This window comes from Choloepus didactylus, chromosome 2 (genome assembly GCF_015220235.1).
Source record: "Choloepus didactylus isolate mChoDid1 chromosome 2, mChoDid1.pri, whole genome shotgun sequence".
Taxonomy (NCBI): Eukaryota; Metazoa; Chordata; class Mammalia; order Pilosa; family Megalonychidae; genus Choloepus; species Choloepus didactylus.
The window spans coordinates 64,880,205-64,896,419 of NC_051308.1; the positions used below are offsets into that span (position 1 = coordinate 64,880,205).

A 16,215-nucleotide genomic window follows, 5' to 3' on the forward strand; every position below is an offset into this window, starting at 1 on the left:
GGTCCTGGGCTCCTCTGTCACACGGCAATGCACTTGGTGGCCTCTCCTGGCCTCTCGCTTCTCTTCTGGTTTCCACTGATGTTCGGCTTCTTACTTCCTGTGGCTTTCTCTCTGTGCCTGAATTTCATTCTCTTATAAAAGATTCCAGTAGTAGGATTAAGACCCATCTTGATTGAGGTGGGCAACTCCTTAACTGAAGTAACCTCATCAAAAAGTCCTACTTACAATGGGTTCACACCCACAGGAATGGATTAAATTTAAGAATATGTTTTTCTGGGGTACATACAGCTCCAAACAACCAAAAGTGTGTTTACAACATCTGGAAGTTTCATTCATTCAAAATGTGCTTTTTGAACCCTAAAGGTATATAAATAAATAAGCTCAATAAAATGTTACAGGCACTTGGCCAAGAGATTAGTGGTAGAGGCAAGGGGAATTGGGCATTCCAGGCAGAGAGAGAAGTGAAGTAACTAGAGTCCTATTTGTGAAATTTCATATAGTATAATGAGGAGCTTGGAATTTATTATGACGGCAGTAGGAATTTGGCATTTTAGAAAGAATCCTGTGGCTTTAATATGGAAGACAAGTCGGAAAGGCCCCAACCAAGTCAGATACCAGTTATGAGATTTTTTTAATGGTTCCAATAGAAATCATAAAATTTGAATTAATGTGTTACAAATGGAAATGAAGAGGGGAGGATAGCCTTAAGAGATATGAAAGGTTTTTGTTTTCCATGAACTAACGTTGTTCAGTATGTCACAGAGTTCAGACAGCTAATATGAAGCTTACTGTGTATAAATAGAAATGTAGTTCCATATCATCAGTGATAACTGTTCCCATAACGATACTCTTCTTGCTGGTCGGATCAGTCTCTTTACCCATGAACAACTGACACCAAGGAAGATATATAACAACAAGTGAAAATATAGCAAGAAAAGAGTAAGGAAAATACTAAGCTTTCTGGAAACCATGTCATGTAAAAAACTTGAAATAATTGGTAATATATGACCTGTGCAATTAAAAAAATTCTTTGCATAACTAAAATCAGTTACAAGCAAGTTTATTGAACAGGCATGTCTCAGCTCAGGTAGGGAAGGTCTTTAGTCTCCTCTCCTCTTTCATGTCCATGCATCTCCCTTCTGATCCATGTAATCAGATGAAATCTTGAGGAAACCCCATAGCTTTCCTAGTAACTTCATTTACTAGGTAAGCTTCAGTTCAATATTTTAAAAGTTGTGGTCATTGCATGCATATTTAAAGTTCTCACCCAGCTGAATATTTTGCTAAGCTCAGGCCTCCATGTAGTAGGGAGTCATCGTGGGGGCTGTCTCCTATTTCTTCCTCCTCTCGTATTTGATACCAGCTGTTTTGGGCCCCTCTAGGGCTGAGGAGTTGCTGTAAGGGAAGTGAAGCCAGCATCCGGGTTGGAGTTGCCTGACTGGCACCATTACAGTATGGTGTTGAGTCCTTCTGCTTGGCAAATCCAAGTGGTGGCCCTTTTTCCCATGGAAGAATTTGGCCAGCTACCCTGAAACCATAATTTCTTGCTGGCCACTAGTGGCTCTGATTAAGATTCTGGGCATCTGAAGTCCACCATCTGTTGAGGCCCCATTCCCTTCAGGCATCCAGTCCTCTACTCTTTAAAAGTTTAAAGTCATTTTAAAATGACCCTAACTGGTTCCACTCTTTAGTTTCTATATTTGGTTCCAAGAAAACAGGCACTTTTGTCTTGCCATTGGTGAAATTGTGGCTTGTTCTCATCCTAGCTCTCTTTCTCTTTGCTCTGCTGTCTCCTCATTTTTAGATGTTGCACTCAAAATGAGTCTCTGTGTCTTAGCCAAGGTCTCTAAGTGGTTCACCTGAGCCCTTCTCACTTAGCTTGAGGTGATGAGAGAAGTACCGCAGCACCTCTAGCACTATACAGAGGAGTGCTCACTACTGCCTTCTCTTCTACTCGCTCCCACCTCCTCCACTCTTTACAGAGCCTCAAGTTGGGTGATGAACTAATACCAACAAAACCTATCCTTTCATGACTTAGGTCATGGAAAATAGCTGATCTAGCAGCTTGCTAGGCATTGTAATGTTTTAGGCCTTTAAGGCCTCAAGGAAAACTGAGAAGAACTCCCCATTTAGCAGCCAATATTATAAAATAATTGGACATTACAGGGAGCTAGATTGCAATTGCCTTTCAAATAAGTAGATCTCTTCATAAAAGTATAAACTACTTTAGGAAGTTCTGAGTTCTCATGGGCATGCTACCCATACAACCGCACAGAGCAATTAAAAAGGCTTGGTTTAATATATTGGTTAAACTCGGTTTAGTGTTCTCATGTCACTTTCTTGAAATCATTACAATTATTTGAACAAAGCTTCCTGATTTCCATTTTGCACTGAGGTCTGCAAATTATTTGGCCAGTACTGATTAATACTGCTGTACTGCACAGGTCAAGAGGTTAGGATCTAGAAGATTGAAAGATCACTTCCTTTTCTTATGGTTCTGAGATCCTAAATGTGATCCACTCTATGAAATATGAATTTTATTAAAGTTTTTTTAAAGCAAAAAGCAATGTTAATACCAATCATACAATGTGTTATACAAATTATTTAGTATACCTTACTGTAGTGAATATAATTATTAAAGTAAAATATTAAAATTGAGTTACTTTTCAATCCATTCATAGGTTTTAATTAAGGTATTTTATTTTTACTAGTGAATTTTCTTCCATGAAATATTACATGATAAAAATATTTATGTGCAATATTCTTGGGTTATTAGGGCATTTGCTTTACTTTTTAAATTTAACTTCAAAATTGAGAGAGCACAATTACATTCAGAAAAATAATCTCTAAAAGTCTTTGTAACATCTTTATAAAATGATTCAGTGTTCTGTTAATGTAAGCATCCTTATTGCTAGACAAATTCTGAGTGCTGTCTTTTTTCCCCTTTAATGGGATCCAGTATAATTGACTTTCATTTTTATTCATTCTTTCTTGGAAGGGAAACATCTGGGAACAGATTTTACGAATACCCTTCATCTTGGAAATTATTAATGCGGTTCCCTTCATTATCTCAGTAAGTCCTAAAAGAATCTTGAAAGAAAATAATTTATCATTAGACCTAAGACTAGTCTTCAAATCTAAATACCATTAAATCATATAGTAGCTAAGATAAATGGATTTAGACTTTGGTTAGTGTCATGGTGTTAATAAATAAGTAGTGAAATCAGTTGGATAACTGGATTGTGTGATAAAATGAAAACTAATGAGATTTTAACAAAATCAAATGTTTTAAAGAAATATGTGCTCTAGAACTGCATTTGAACAAGTGTAAATATTGCCTAAATATTTCTAGTTAAACCACAGGATTTACTAAGTCCAATTCTCTCTTTAGTAAGAAAATTGCCAACAGTCATACAACCAGCAAACCAGCAGTTTGCTTCTTTATCAAAGTACTGTATAGCAGCTATTTCATGATGATCCTGTTCAACTGCAATCCCATGAATTTGTAACCAGCCCTTTCCCATTTGCTAGAAGAGATTTTGATATCAGTTTGATAGAATTATGCTATTATCTGTTGTTGGGGCTATACTTTCTAACACTTAATTTGAGTTTTGTTTGGACAATTATGAAAATAGTAGATATCTGAAGGTGTTGCTCAATTCTGACTATTGCTTTAATTTAAGAAATTACTACTCAGAGGAGCAACTGAAACTAGAGTAAATGATGAGACTAAATACATATGATTCCAATTGGATGTGCTTCCCAAAGTCCCTTCAAATGGTCGACTCTGGAGAGAGTAAGAAGTGGTAATGTTACAAAAGGGCAATGCCTTCTGCCCTTGTTCCTACTTTTCACTCCAGTGGCAGGAAAGAGAGAGCCAATACCTTATGATATGTTGTCACACTAAAAGCATTAATAATAGGATTTTACATCTAGTGGGAGCCTATTATCATCTTTCTACTTCTGTAATAGTTTTCCCAAATTTTTTTCCCTAAGGAAGATATACACAATGAATGAAAAGATCATATCTGTGCCTTATATTTCATTAATAATGAACATAAATTTTACCACGTTTTGAATCATTATATTGTCTTTAGTAACTTTATTTTCTGTTATACATTTCTTTTCTTTTTTATCTGGGATGTAATTTCTTGCTTTGAGAGAAAAGTTTTAGTTTTGATTTGTTTTTCAGATATTCTGGCCTTCCTTAAGGACTCTATTTGTTCCAGTCTTTCTAAACTGTTGGCTTGCTAAACATGCCTTGGAAAATATGATTGTAAGTATAAAAATGCAATGCAAAAATATTTTTTAAAACATCCTTTATTTTTTTCTTACTTTCAGTGTTCAGGTTAAATAGAGAAGATGATTTGGGGCTGTTTGTCTTGTAGTTTCACATTCTATTTTCCCATAAAATGTAATACATACTATTGGAACTTATTTAGTTATAATTGTTTCCAAATGTTTCATTTGTAAACTTCTTTTAAAAGTATGTATATCTTAGTAAATAGTTTTATTTAAATGCTTTTAAAAACGAACTTAATATATAATATTTTATTGCTATTTGGACTGGTCCAACCAGTTAGCCAATCTTCCAGATTCACACAACCTTCCCTTCCAGTGCAATCTATTCATGTATAATGGGAATCACTGCATTTAAGGATTCAGTATGGGATCTTGTCAGGCTTCCCTTAACTGTAGGCGGTCTCATATTCCATGAAAATCTGCGGGGTTTTGTTAGGCCCTGTGTTGGAGCTGGAGGCTACTCATTTCAAGTCATCACTTTAGATTTAATTGGGTTGGGCTGCAAGTGGGAATGTAGGAGACAGAAAGGGAAGCAGGGGTTAGGATAAGAGATGCAGAGCTGAGAGCTGACCCAAAGCTCTATTTTGCCCAAGGCTGACCCCGTTTGAAATCAATGTTTTATAAATTATGATGAAAATTTGTTTGCTATAGACTTCAGTACTTTTGCTATTCAGCCAATCCACAAGTGTTAATATGGGTCCACTGTAGGCTAAGCATTCTGATAGGTAAACAATTTAAATTTTCTGCTTATTCATCTGCAAAAGAGAATAAAAGTACCTATATTACAGACTTTCTGTGAAAATTAAATGTAACTATATAAATATGTATATATAGAGAGAGTAATATTTCTGGCTTAAGCACAGTAAGGTCTCAGAATTATTAGTTTTGTTCCCTTTTTGTTTTGTTTAGTGTGCACTGATAAAGCCATCCAGTCAGATTTTTATTTTTAGCAAATGATTTTTATAATATTAGCTATACTCTTTATTTTGTTAAAAAATAAATTTATTTTAGAAAAGGCCCCATTTAAAAATATAATAAAATAAAAGATTGCAATATAGAGATATTAAAATCTAAACCTGGCTACACTGAAAAATAAAACTAGGAAGGCAAACTTGGTTTCTTTTAAATGACATATAAATAGACATTATGACCCAAGTTTTGGTGGAACGCAAATTTGCTTTTCTTTTAAATGGCTTATAAATAGACATTATGACCAGCATTTTGCCTAAAAGGAGTATTTGGTTAATATTTGAGTATTCACAAACAAGTGAATGTTTCTAAACATTTATATCAAGTAACAGCTGGAATTTCATGAAGATTCATGGCCACCGGGTGAAATTGTGGACTGTGTAGTGGCTTACAGAGACACTGGGATGTCTTAATTGCCCAAGAATAATACTTGTTTCACTAAACATAGATTGCCTAATTGCTAATGAGTATAAAACAGGGGTGGGGGTGGGGGTGGAAGAGCTCCTTGCCAATTACTGTTATTAGTTGGAAAAAATATACTAAGAAAGAAACCATTAGTCAGACATTGAGAGTAAGAAAAATGTTGTGCAATATTCACTAAAGGTACATTTTTCTATTTTGTTTCTATATTTTGCTAAATATTTGTCTGTTTTCCTGCTCATTAATACCTGCCAGAAAAAAGTAAGGGATGAGATGTGACGCTAATCAATCAACTGTTATTTGTTTTCCTACCAGTTTTGGTTAAATATGTGTACAGGAAAATAAAATAGTGGCTTTGGATCTTAAGTTGGTGAAGTTATTTTTCTCATGATTTTAAAACCATTAAATGTGTATTATAGTAAATTTGAGATACACAGAAAAGTATAGTGGAATATTATAATCATCCATAAGTCTACCACAAAGACTACACACTAGTAATAATTTTAAGTGCTACCAGTATTTCCTAGGCAGAAGCACACAATGTGACTCATGAAATTATATTGCATGTTCAATTTTATAATTGAAGTTTTTGTCTTTTGGCAGTATGTTTTGGATGTTTCTATGGTATTGAAAATTCCTTTTCAGGTCACTTTTAATGGATGTTTCTAAATCCATTGTATAGCTATTGATCAATTTAACCATTTTGTAACCATATTTTAGCAGTATAAATATTTGTTATTTCATATTATGAATATTATAATTTTGTAATAACCGTTAACATACATAAATATTTGTGCCCATCTGTGAAAATTTTCAAGTGGTTAATTTAAGAAATTATGTTATTTAGTAAGTAATTAAGGAATGAATTAATGAAGTAAAATAGAAAGGGCATGCTTCTGAATTTTGACCTATGTTGACATATTGCCTTCAAAAAATGTATAACAAATCACATGAGCAGTATGGTATGTGAGTGCTCTTTTTTGGTTCCTAAACAATGTTAGGTATTATGATGTTATAATGTCTACCATTTGGGAAGGTAAAAATAGATCTTGAATTCACAGTTTTTTGTTTTTTTTTTTTAATATTAATGCAGTTGACCCTTTAAAAAAATTGATTGGCTTTTTATGTTTTTTTCTTTTTTTGTTAATTGCCTGCTTTGTACAGATTTAGAAAATGAGATTTTACTGCAGTTGCACTATTACTTTCCCTTTCTTTGAGTATATTATTTTTTGATCTTTTAAAATGAAAAATTCCCATAAGTGACTATGTTAAGTCATTAGGGGAGGGTTTTGGGGGAGTTCAATGCAATCTCTCTTCAAATGTTTGTAAGGCTAGTAAACTGAAATATAGTGCCTTTATGCTTTTCTCATAATACTATCTTGGTAATATGAATGATATATGTAGACCTAGGCAAAAATTAAAATGTGCTGCTATGTTTTTTAAGTATGTATATTGGGTAAACACAGGATAGTGGAAATGTATATATTTTAAGCTCATGCATATTTATGATTTATCAAAAATTGGGTATGATGTTTTCTGTATTATTTTAGAATGATCTACACAGAGCCATTCAGCGTACCCAATCTGCAATGTTTAATCAAGTTTTGATTTTAATATCTACATTGCTGTGTCTTATCTTCACCTGGTAAGATTGTGCACATTAGCATTTTTATCATGTTTCATTTAGCATAGTTTATAAAGAAAACAATATTATAATATTGTATATGATAGGTGGCAAAAAAAGAAATAAGTAGATGACTGTTTCCAGGAAATATTACCGATAACCTACAGAAATAAAAATTGCCTCCTAACTTTGGTCTTACATAAAAAACAAGAAAGCACATAAATTACTTGGTATTGATATTTATTGCAGGTCTGACATTTTACTAAACACTATAAATAACAAAAACACAAGAATTTGTACTGTATGCTATAGTTGTCAAAACAAGAAATTTTCCTTCAAACCACTGCCATGGAGGTGCCCTTGTCTTTCTACAATCTTCAAAGCAAAATCACTGTTGAGAAAACTGTCCTTGCCCATCTGCCTCTGCATTATCCGTGATGTTTTAGTGTGTGATCAGGCAGAAAGCAAGGGCAGATCTGCTAGCAGCGGGAGGCAGGGCTGGCCCTTTGCTTTATTATGGAAAAAAGTTATTTCCTTTTTTGGAAGGTCACACTTTGACAATTACAGAGTATTCCAGTGTGAAATGGTACACTGCAAGTATAGATCCATGTAAATCCTTAACTAGAGGAAAAATTGTGAAAATCAGAAAATGAGACAGATTATGTCTGTTTTGTAGGAGACTCAGAAATGTGCAGTTGTTCTCTATTGTGGATTTGACTGTATTAATTGCTAATGGAGAAGTATTAAATAAGAGGAACATACTCACATACACCAGTATAACTGGTATATGTGTAAATATAGATATAGGTATATATGTATGAAAACTTCTGTCAGTAGTATCTGGTTAATGTTCTATTAAATGGGCTTAACATATTTTATTGCATACTTTTATATTTTAAAAATAAGCTGATTTTAGTATATTTAATCCCTTTAGATATAAAATGTCTCTCTAAAATTGACACAATGTCATTCCTTCTTTTAGATTTATTGTTCTCTCTTCACGAATTTTTTCTATGGTTTACCCAGTAAATATTTGACTATATAAATAAATAAGAAATACTAACAGTTTTAACTTTTCTTCCAATGTCACCAAAAATTCTTAATGTCAATAAAATGATATTATTTGAGTAATTTAGGAGTTTTCTCATCTTATGTAAGGAAAAGTACTTAAAATAAAAAATATTATATACTTATGTATATGCTAATTTTTCAATTGCTGAAAGAAAATTTACAGAAGTAAAATTAATGGTTCCTAAACGTAATGTGGGATTCTGTTAAAGTATATTTAGTAAAGATGTCATTGAAATGTTAAATTAATTTTACATGATGACACTTCAGTACTTTTCATCCTCGTTAAAATAATTCTTCATCTACAGTGAGCTCTATTTGCTCTTATTTTCTGCCTAGCGCTTCTATATTTTGGGTAGCTTTACTTTCAAAGGAAGCAACTAGACAAATTTTGCCACCTTCTAATGCCAAAGGATGCAACAGCTCTAGATAAAATGTTTTTTATGAGCTACATGAAATTTCCATTATGTAATTTTTTTGACACTTAAATCATTTGTTTCATTTTGTTTTTTGCAGTTGTTGTTTGTGTACGAGTATGTTTGTTTCAACGTTGGACAATTGGGTGGTAGTTTTCAGAGACATTATCTAACATTGAAGCCAAGACAATTATGTATATATGAATCTGGCTCTTAATGTGCAATTATTATATGGGGTTGTGTTCAGCTATTTAAAATGCCATTGCCTTTCATAACTTGTACATTAATATATTTACATTAATATGTTCTTAAGTTATAGTGATCTAGAATGAAGAAACTAATGTTTCTTTGTGTATTTTTCTCTAGCATTACAAGCAAAATGATCATCACAGTAATTTAAAATAGGTCTTATTTGAAATCACTATCAAAAGAATGAATTACCAAGAAAAATACAAATAACGTTGTATTAGTTATTAGATATCATATATGCTGTTTTCACAAAGAGTTATAGCACACACAATACAAAATACACCTATACATAAGAATTCAGCAATGTAAACAAATAGAAATATATTTCTTTTGTTCACAGAAGTCTAGGTAGTCTGTCCAGGAATACTATACCTGTTTGATACTTTGGGGGAACAATTTTCCTTATATCTTGTTTTTCTTCCATCCGCAAAATAAGGTTTCCAGCTCATAGTCCAAGATGGCTGCTGTAGTCCTGCCATTATATCCTAACTTCAGTCTCTAGGAAGGGAGATAAAATGGAGAGGGTATGACCCTTCCTTGTACAGCACAAACCAGAAATTGCATGCATAGTTTACGCTCACATGTATTGATTACAATTTGGTCATATATCTACATGTGGCTTTAAGGAGAGCTGAAAAAATATAGTCTAAATATTAATAAACCCAGTTGAATATTGTATTATCATGGGGGGAAAAAAACCTACATATTATGGAAAAACAGCTTCTCTGTGAACTGATCAATTGCAGAAGTCCATGTGTATATCAGTTGTTTAAAACTCAGGGTGATAGTAGTTTGGAACCCTTGGGCAAATTAATTTATCTACCTTTATTATTTCCACTTCATCAAATGAGGATAATATTAACCACTTTATATATATATAATATATATATATTATATATATATATTATATATATATATATATAATATATATATATTATATATATATTATATATATATATATATATTTAATCAAGATTTAATTAGGTTTGTTTATAAAGGGTCTAGCAAAGTGCCTGTCATATGGCACGAACACTCCAAAAAAGTTTGTTTTCCCATTTTAATGCCCTCTTTATACAAGATGATTAAATTCTCATGTAAGTTCACAAAAACTAATTTTTTCCAGTATTCTATTAATAATACTATAAAATTGTCTATAGAATTGAGCCACTATGCCTAAAAATGTATTTAACAAGAAATATGAGAAAACATCTTCCTTCACTGTAATGTGCTCAGATTTCCTGCATTTCCTATGTATTTTTTCTCTCTACTTATTCTCACTAAGATTAAGACAATAGTAGCGTCACTCTCTCTGGGCACATATCCTCCTTTTAAATTTATGAGCAGAGCATTGTAATATGCTCATGTCTCCAATCTTACTTTGGTCTAGAGCATTTTCCTTATTTGACCTTAGAATACGGTGACAAGTAGAAACCAGGGCATGAGAAGTAGGGGAATGATTCTAGGCAGCAGACAGGTGAGTGACTGCTTTTTAAAGATAAAGATAAAAACTATTTTCAGGACTTATAAGGAGAATTGCTCATGAATCAAGATTCTATCATTTCTGGCTTGCTCTCTGAATATTGAACCGTATACCATGTTTGAAGTTACCACTATTTTTCCTACCCTTGTATCTCAGATATCCTTTTTGATATTGTAGTGAGATCAGCCATAATTAGTTGTTGTTCATTATATCATAGAGCAACACTATCAATGTATTTTCAAATCAGAACTGTTAATAAGTACATCTTAATTTAAGCCTCAAAGATTCAGGAACTATTATTTCATGAATTGGTTGTGTTATTCATGAATCTCAGACTCTTAGAATTACCTGTTTTGGAAGACTGATGTAGTTTTTAGATGTATCAATTCTTCATCATTATTAACATGACAAAGAACTATCATTAAGCATCTGTCTACATGAGACAATATGCTCAGTAACAAACTGAAATAAAATTAAGTTTCTGACCCACACGTTGTTGGGAATGTGCTTGGAATTGTTTTTCCTGTCATTGTAAAGGAATCAGGCTAATCTGTCCACAAGTTGGCTGTGTACTCCTAATGATCAGTAACACACACTTCCAAAGCAGCTGGGATTTGTGATTCAGCTTGTGTCTGTGAAACAAAGCAGAATAAACTGATACATCTGGGAATTAAGTACATGACTTTAGCTTAATTATGAACATATTCTAACCCAAAATTAGTACTATAATTTATAATGCATTTGGTGTTTCTAATTTTACTCTTAAAGACTTATTTTTCACCTACTCTTTTTCAAACTTTAATTTTTTGCTTAAATTAATGTGCATGTTTGCATATTTTCATATTCTTTCATAGAGCTACAACATAAAGAGCTTTATTACACTAATGTTTATTTTATGTTTTAGTCCACTATAAAAAATTAAGTTCATCTGCTCAGCCCTATTTCAGATAAAATTAAATCCATTTATTTATTGTATTAAAACATGATCTACTTAACATTACTAAAGGCCTAATTCAAAAGTATTTGGGATTGTCATATGCATCTTTGTTAGTGTTTATTTGAATCTGAATGCTTGACTTCAAAAACTCTCTACCAATTCAAGTGTTAAGGCAAATAGCCACTTGGGAGTGGACAGTGAGAAGCACTGTAGATTGAAGGAAGTATTGCAACATGGTCTAATTGTGTTATAGCCATTATGATATTTGAGTCATAGTTTTAGTTTGTCAAATTGTTCTGCTTATATTATAAATGAATGATGGCAATTGAATTTGTCTGGAGGTATAACTATTGGCTAACAGCCCCCAAGTTTGTATTACACTAAAACAAATAGTCATCTGTTTGTCCCAACTAATTTTCGTGTCTGTGAGCAGCCATGTTTTAGGCTGTTGGCTAGATAATTAAGTGAAGTTTAAGTTGGGAGAAGGGGAATATAGCTCTTTAAACAAATAATAATAATTTAATTATTAGTATAAATATCTAAGAAACTTAATTTTGAATTAAAATTCTGTATCAAAGCAAACTTATTAAATCATGTCAACAATATATAGTTGTTTTCAGACAGGGAAATATTCATAATTGTAATTAACATTTTAAGTAGTTACTTTGAATCAGGCAGTTTTCTGAGCACTTTACATCGTATTAACTAATTTAATCTTCATAACAGTCCTATAAAGTAAATTCTGTTATCCTAATTTTATAGAAAAAGAAAATAAGGCACAAAATACTGAAGGAAATTACCAAAAGGAACAGCTAGATAGAAGTCTCTTAAATGTCTACTGACCTGCTGTGGGTAATGGTAAACTTTCAGGAAGAAATAAAGATATAATCTACAATGGAATAAGAGTTAATATATTGTCATCAAAACTAATAGTTGTTAGAAATAATGCAATACCACCCACAAGTTTCTGAGGACAATTGATTTAGAACCTAAAATTTTGTATCAAACTAAATGATTGTTGAATTATGACAGTAGTGTTATTTTCAGACATTCAAGAATTCATAAAATATTATAAGGAAATAAAGGATTAAAGATAAGGAAAAAAATACAGGCTGTGAGAAACATTGATATATTCAATAATAACACATTGGTTGTATCATTGGAAAACCCCATTTCCCTCTTCATTTGTCTGGGAAGTGCAGCTAAAGGCTTTTCCAGTCTGAGACAGAGACACCGTTATTATTTTCTATGGCTTAGACTTCTAGCCAAGGGAGTTGCCAGTTGTAAGTTAGGGTGAAGGACTAAGGGGAAGCAAAAGTTGTCAGATTAGCACCAACATAGAATCAGTGATCTTTAATGGGTATTACAGAACCACATGGACCTAAAGAGAGGGTGCTCCAGGGCAGGTGGTGTAATAGATTTTCAGGGAGGATGTTGGCAATAATAACCTGGAATTAAAGCTGCAACTGATGCAGTGTACTTCAGCTGCCACCATTCTCTGTGTTGTCTCCAGAGATTCTGCTAGATAGGTGGTAATATATAGATGAAGGAGGAAGGGATGGAGAGAGAGAACAGTGATAGATGACAGACAGAGAAATAAATAGTGATCTATTGATTGATAGATACATAGATCCAAGGGAAAACAGTCATTAAAAGCAAAATTAGCTGCATAAACAGAGGAAGAGTTCAGATAGATTTTTATATATAGTCTTATAGCCTCTAACACATTAAAGTACCATGGAAAACAAGCACAATAGAAGATTAAAAATCTAAAAGAAAATGATTAAAATATCAGATAGATTAAAGCTATATAAAGTGTTAAAAAGTTGAATGTACTCCACTGTACATATTCATAGCTTGAGATAATATAGTTAAAAGGAAAAGAAAAGCAGGGGAAAATGTTTAAGGAGAGATTAATAAATACAACGTCAAAACAAGTCCAAAATAAATATAATGGCTCCTTTTGAAAAAGAGGACTGAAACATTTTTAAAGGAAAAAAATATGTCATGTCTAATAGAAGCAAACTTTTCCTAAAATTAAAGTTTAAACTGATAACTAAAAAGTCTTACTATTCACAATTAAGAAAAAATGATGCAGTAAGATCAACAAGAAGATGCATACAGGAGAAGTTATGGAAGATAGGTCAAGATAAAGAAAGGACCTTTGAGAATAAGGCCTAAAGCCACAAGTCACGAATAAGGGGAAAACCTCTGGCTGGCCTCAGTGTACTCCACGACATTCCTCAATGCCAGGTCACATTGGAAACATGACTATAAAGCTGTGAGGGAAAGATCCTGTGACTTAAAAACTCTATACTAGCCAGGATGTTCTTACAAGTATAAAAGCAATCAAATGATATTCTCAAAAATAAACACACATAGGAAGTATGATACATATGAGGCTTCCTTGAAAATATTACTTTATGATGAAATCTAATCAACTAAGAAATAAATCAAAATTAAGGAAAAAAGAAAGGAGATTTGATAAAATAATTGAGCTTGGACATAATTTCATTGTAGAAATAAACATAAGTGCTCAGCTTTCAAAGAGATCCTAAGATGTCCTAGTAATTAAGAATGATAGTTAACATTTATTTAATATTTACCATCTTTGCTAGGCATTTTTCCATGTGCTTTATGCATATTAATTTATCTTCATTTTACAGACAAGAAACTGCAGCATAAAGAAGTTAAATAATTTGTCTAAGGTCTGCAATTAGCAAGAAGCAAAGCACAGGTATGAACCTAGGCTAATTGTTTCCAGGGTGTACATGCTAAACTATTATAATATCATTTGTATGATATCCTAGGAGTAATTAACCTAGACATATAAAAATAATAACCACACTAAAAAATTCAATTGGAACTATGATAATTTCCTCCTCTTTATTATTGTGAATTTAAAAAAATGCTGTTAAAAGAGGAATTGTAGTTTAATGTAAGTTGTTAAGATAATAATCTTTTAATTTAAAAAACATTTTTTGATTAGCTCTGGAAAAATCTTTCAGCCGTTTATTCTTTTGAGTGATTAATTATCTCAAATTCAGCAATTTTTTCACTTTATTTTTCAAATTTTAAGGAAAAACAAATACACTTTTAGATTAAATTACCACATTAAAAATGATTGCAGTTAGGTAAAATTATTTCTGTATACCTATTTATCCATATCTCCACCTTTCTGTGTATCTATAGAGAAGTAAATGAGACAATATTAAATGATATATGGGTATAGGATTATGAATAATTTTTCATCTTTTTTCTTTATACTTTCTGTTATGGTTTAAATCTTCATAATAGGTATGTGTAAGCTTGAAAATAAACAAAATTTACCCAAAATGCAAAATGTAATGGTCACAATCAGTATGATTCATAAATTAGACAAATAATTTTCATTAATTTTTTCTAAACTAACTTTTAGATATTTCCTCTTCTATGAAGTTTTCTTGAAAGCTACCTCAATTATGGCAGGTCCCCAAGTTTTATGCTTCCTAAGCAGTCAAAAAACTTGTGAAATACATAATGTCTCTTTAGTGATCAGTTTTTCTTGCTGGACTTTAAAAATAGATACAGCAAAGACTCGGTTCACATTTTTACAACTTTGTCCCAGCATCTCACGTAGTTGTTGAGACATACTAGATTCTTAACAAACATTTGCTGAATTGACAAAAAATAGCATTCTTGCACTAAAATAAATAATGTCCTAGCAATTGGGGATACTAAGCATGTTCAGACCATATTTATTGAGCAAGCTCCTTTGAATACCACCTTCTCACAGTTAATTTTGGTGTAAGGACATGGGAAGGAATCTTTATATTTATAAACTTCCGTGGCAGCATGTAATTCTATGAAAATGATGTTCTTGCATTGTTACTTCTGCCAAAGAGGTATAACTTGGTATTAAAACTTCCATGAGTTTTTTAATTAAAAAGAAATACATTTTGAAATAATTGTTATAAATTTTAGACACATACCTCATAGGGCTAATTTCTGCTGTTAATTCTGTCTCCATATAACTTTTGGATGTATGCCTTGACAATTTTCTCTTCCCTTTTTTTCTCTTAATTTTTGAATTTGTGAGAACAGAACAGTGTAATAAAATTACTGAAACTATCACTTCCTATGTTGAGCACAGAAACAAATTGGCTAAATACTAGAGGCAAGGTAGTAAATATAACATTACCACAATATGTCATGTTTACCTGTTCCTTGGTATTCTTTGTTTTCTCTTCTCCTTTTTCCTTTATTTCTTTCTTAATACTTTGCTTTTGCTTCTCCCTTCTTTTCTAAATTCTGATTCTCTTCTGAAATTTCTACCATTTCCTATCATTTCAAAGCAAAGAAAATACATGTTTCTGCATCATGGCACATGGCACAGGCATCAGGAAAAGGACACTTTTCATGATATTTTTGTATAGATTGACTCCAGGCTAATGGTTTATAACATGACTCACAAATATTTTTTGCATAGGCACAAAGATAATGCCAGGAAAGTGTGAAATTTCTTTCAACAATGGTAAAACTGTCTTTATAGTCCTTAAAAAAAAAATCCCTCTAGAATATGTAAAATCCCAACATCTCAAATATTTTAAATTCCATGGGAATATTAGGTTTTAGGCACATGCTCTAGAAGTAATTAAAATGATTATTTGGAACAATTTAATTGGTATTCATTCAATAAATACCAAAGTGCAAGTTGTGGGCTGATTCGAATGCTAATGTCTAAATTACAGGCATGCAATCAAAGTGCTAG

At 32.2% G+C, this 16,215-nt stretch overlaps 1 protein-coding gene across 4 annotated transcripts in view; it reads left to right on the forward strand.

The window, feature by feature from the left end:
• KCNT2 (potassium sodium-activated channel subfamily T member 2) overlaps positions 1 to 16,215 on the forward strand; it is a 446,059-nt gene that overhangs the window by 136,398 nt on the left and 293,446 nt on the right. For all 4 annotated transcript variants that reach the window (XM_037825119.1, XM_037825122.1, XM_037825120.1 and 1 more), the window contains 3 exons: positions 2,999 to 3,073; positions 4,193 to 4,276; positions 7,242 to 7,336. In XM_037825119.1, the coding sequence (XP_037681047.1) occupies positions 2,999 to 3,073; positions 4,193 to 4,276; positions 7,242 to 7,336 (254 nt within the window). The remainder of the gene's footprint in view (positions 1 to 2,998; positions 3,074 to 4,192; positions 4,277 to 7,241; positions 7,337 to 16,215) is intronic.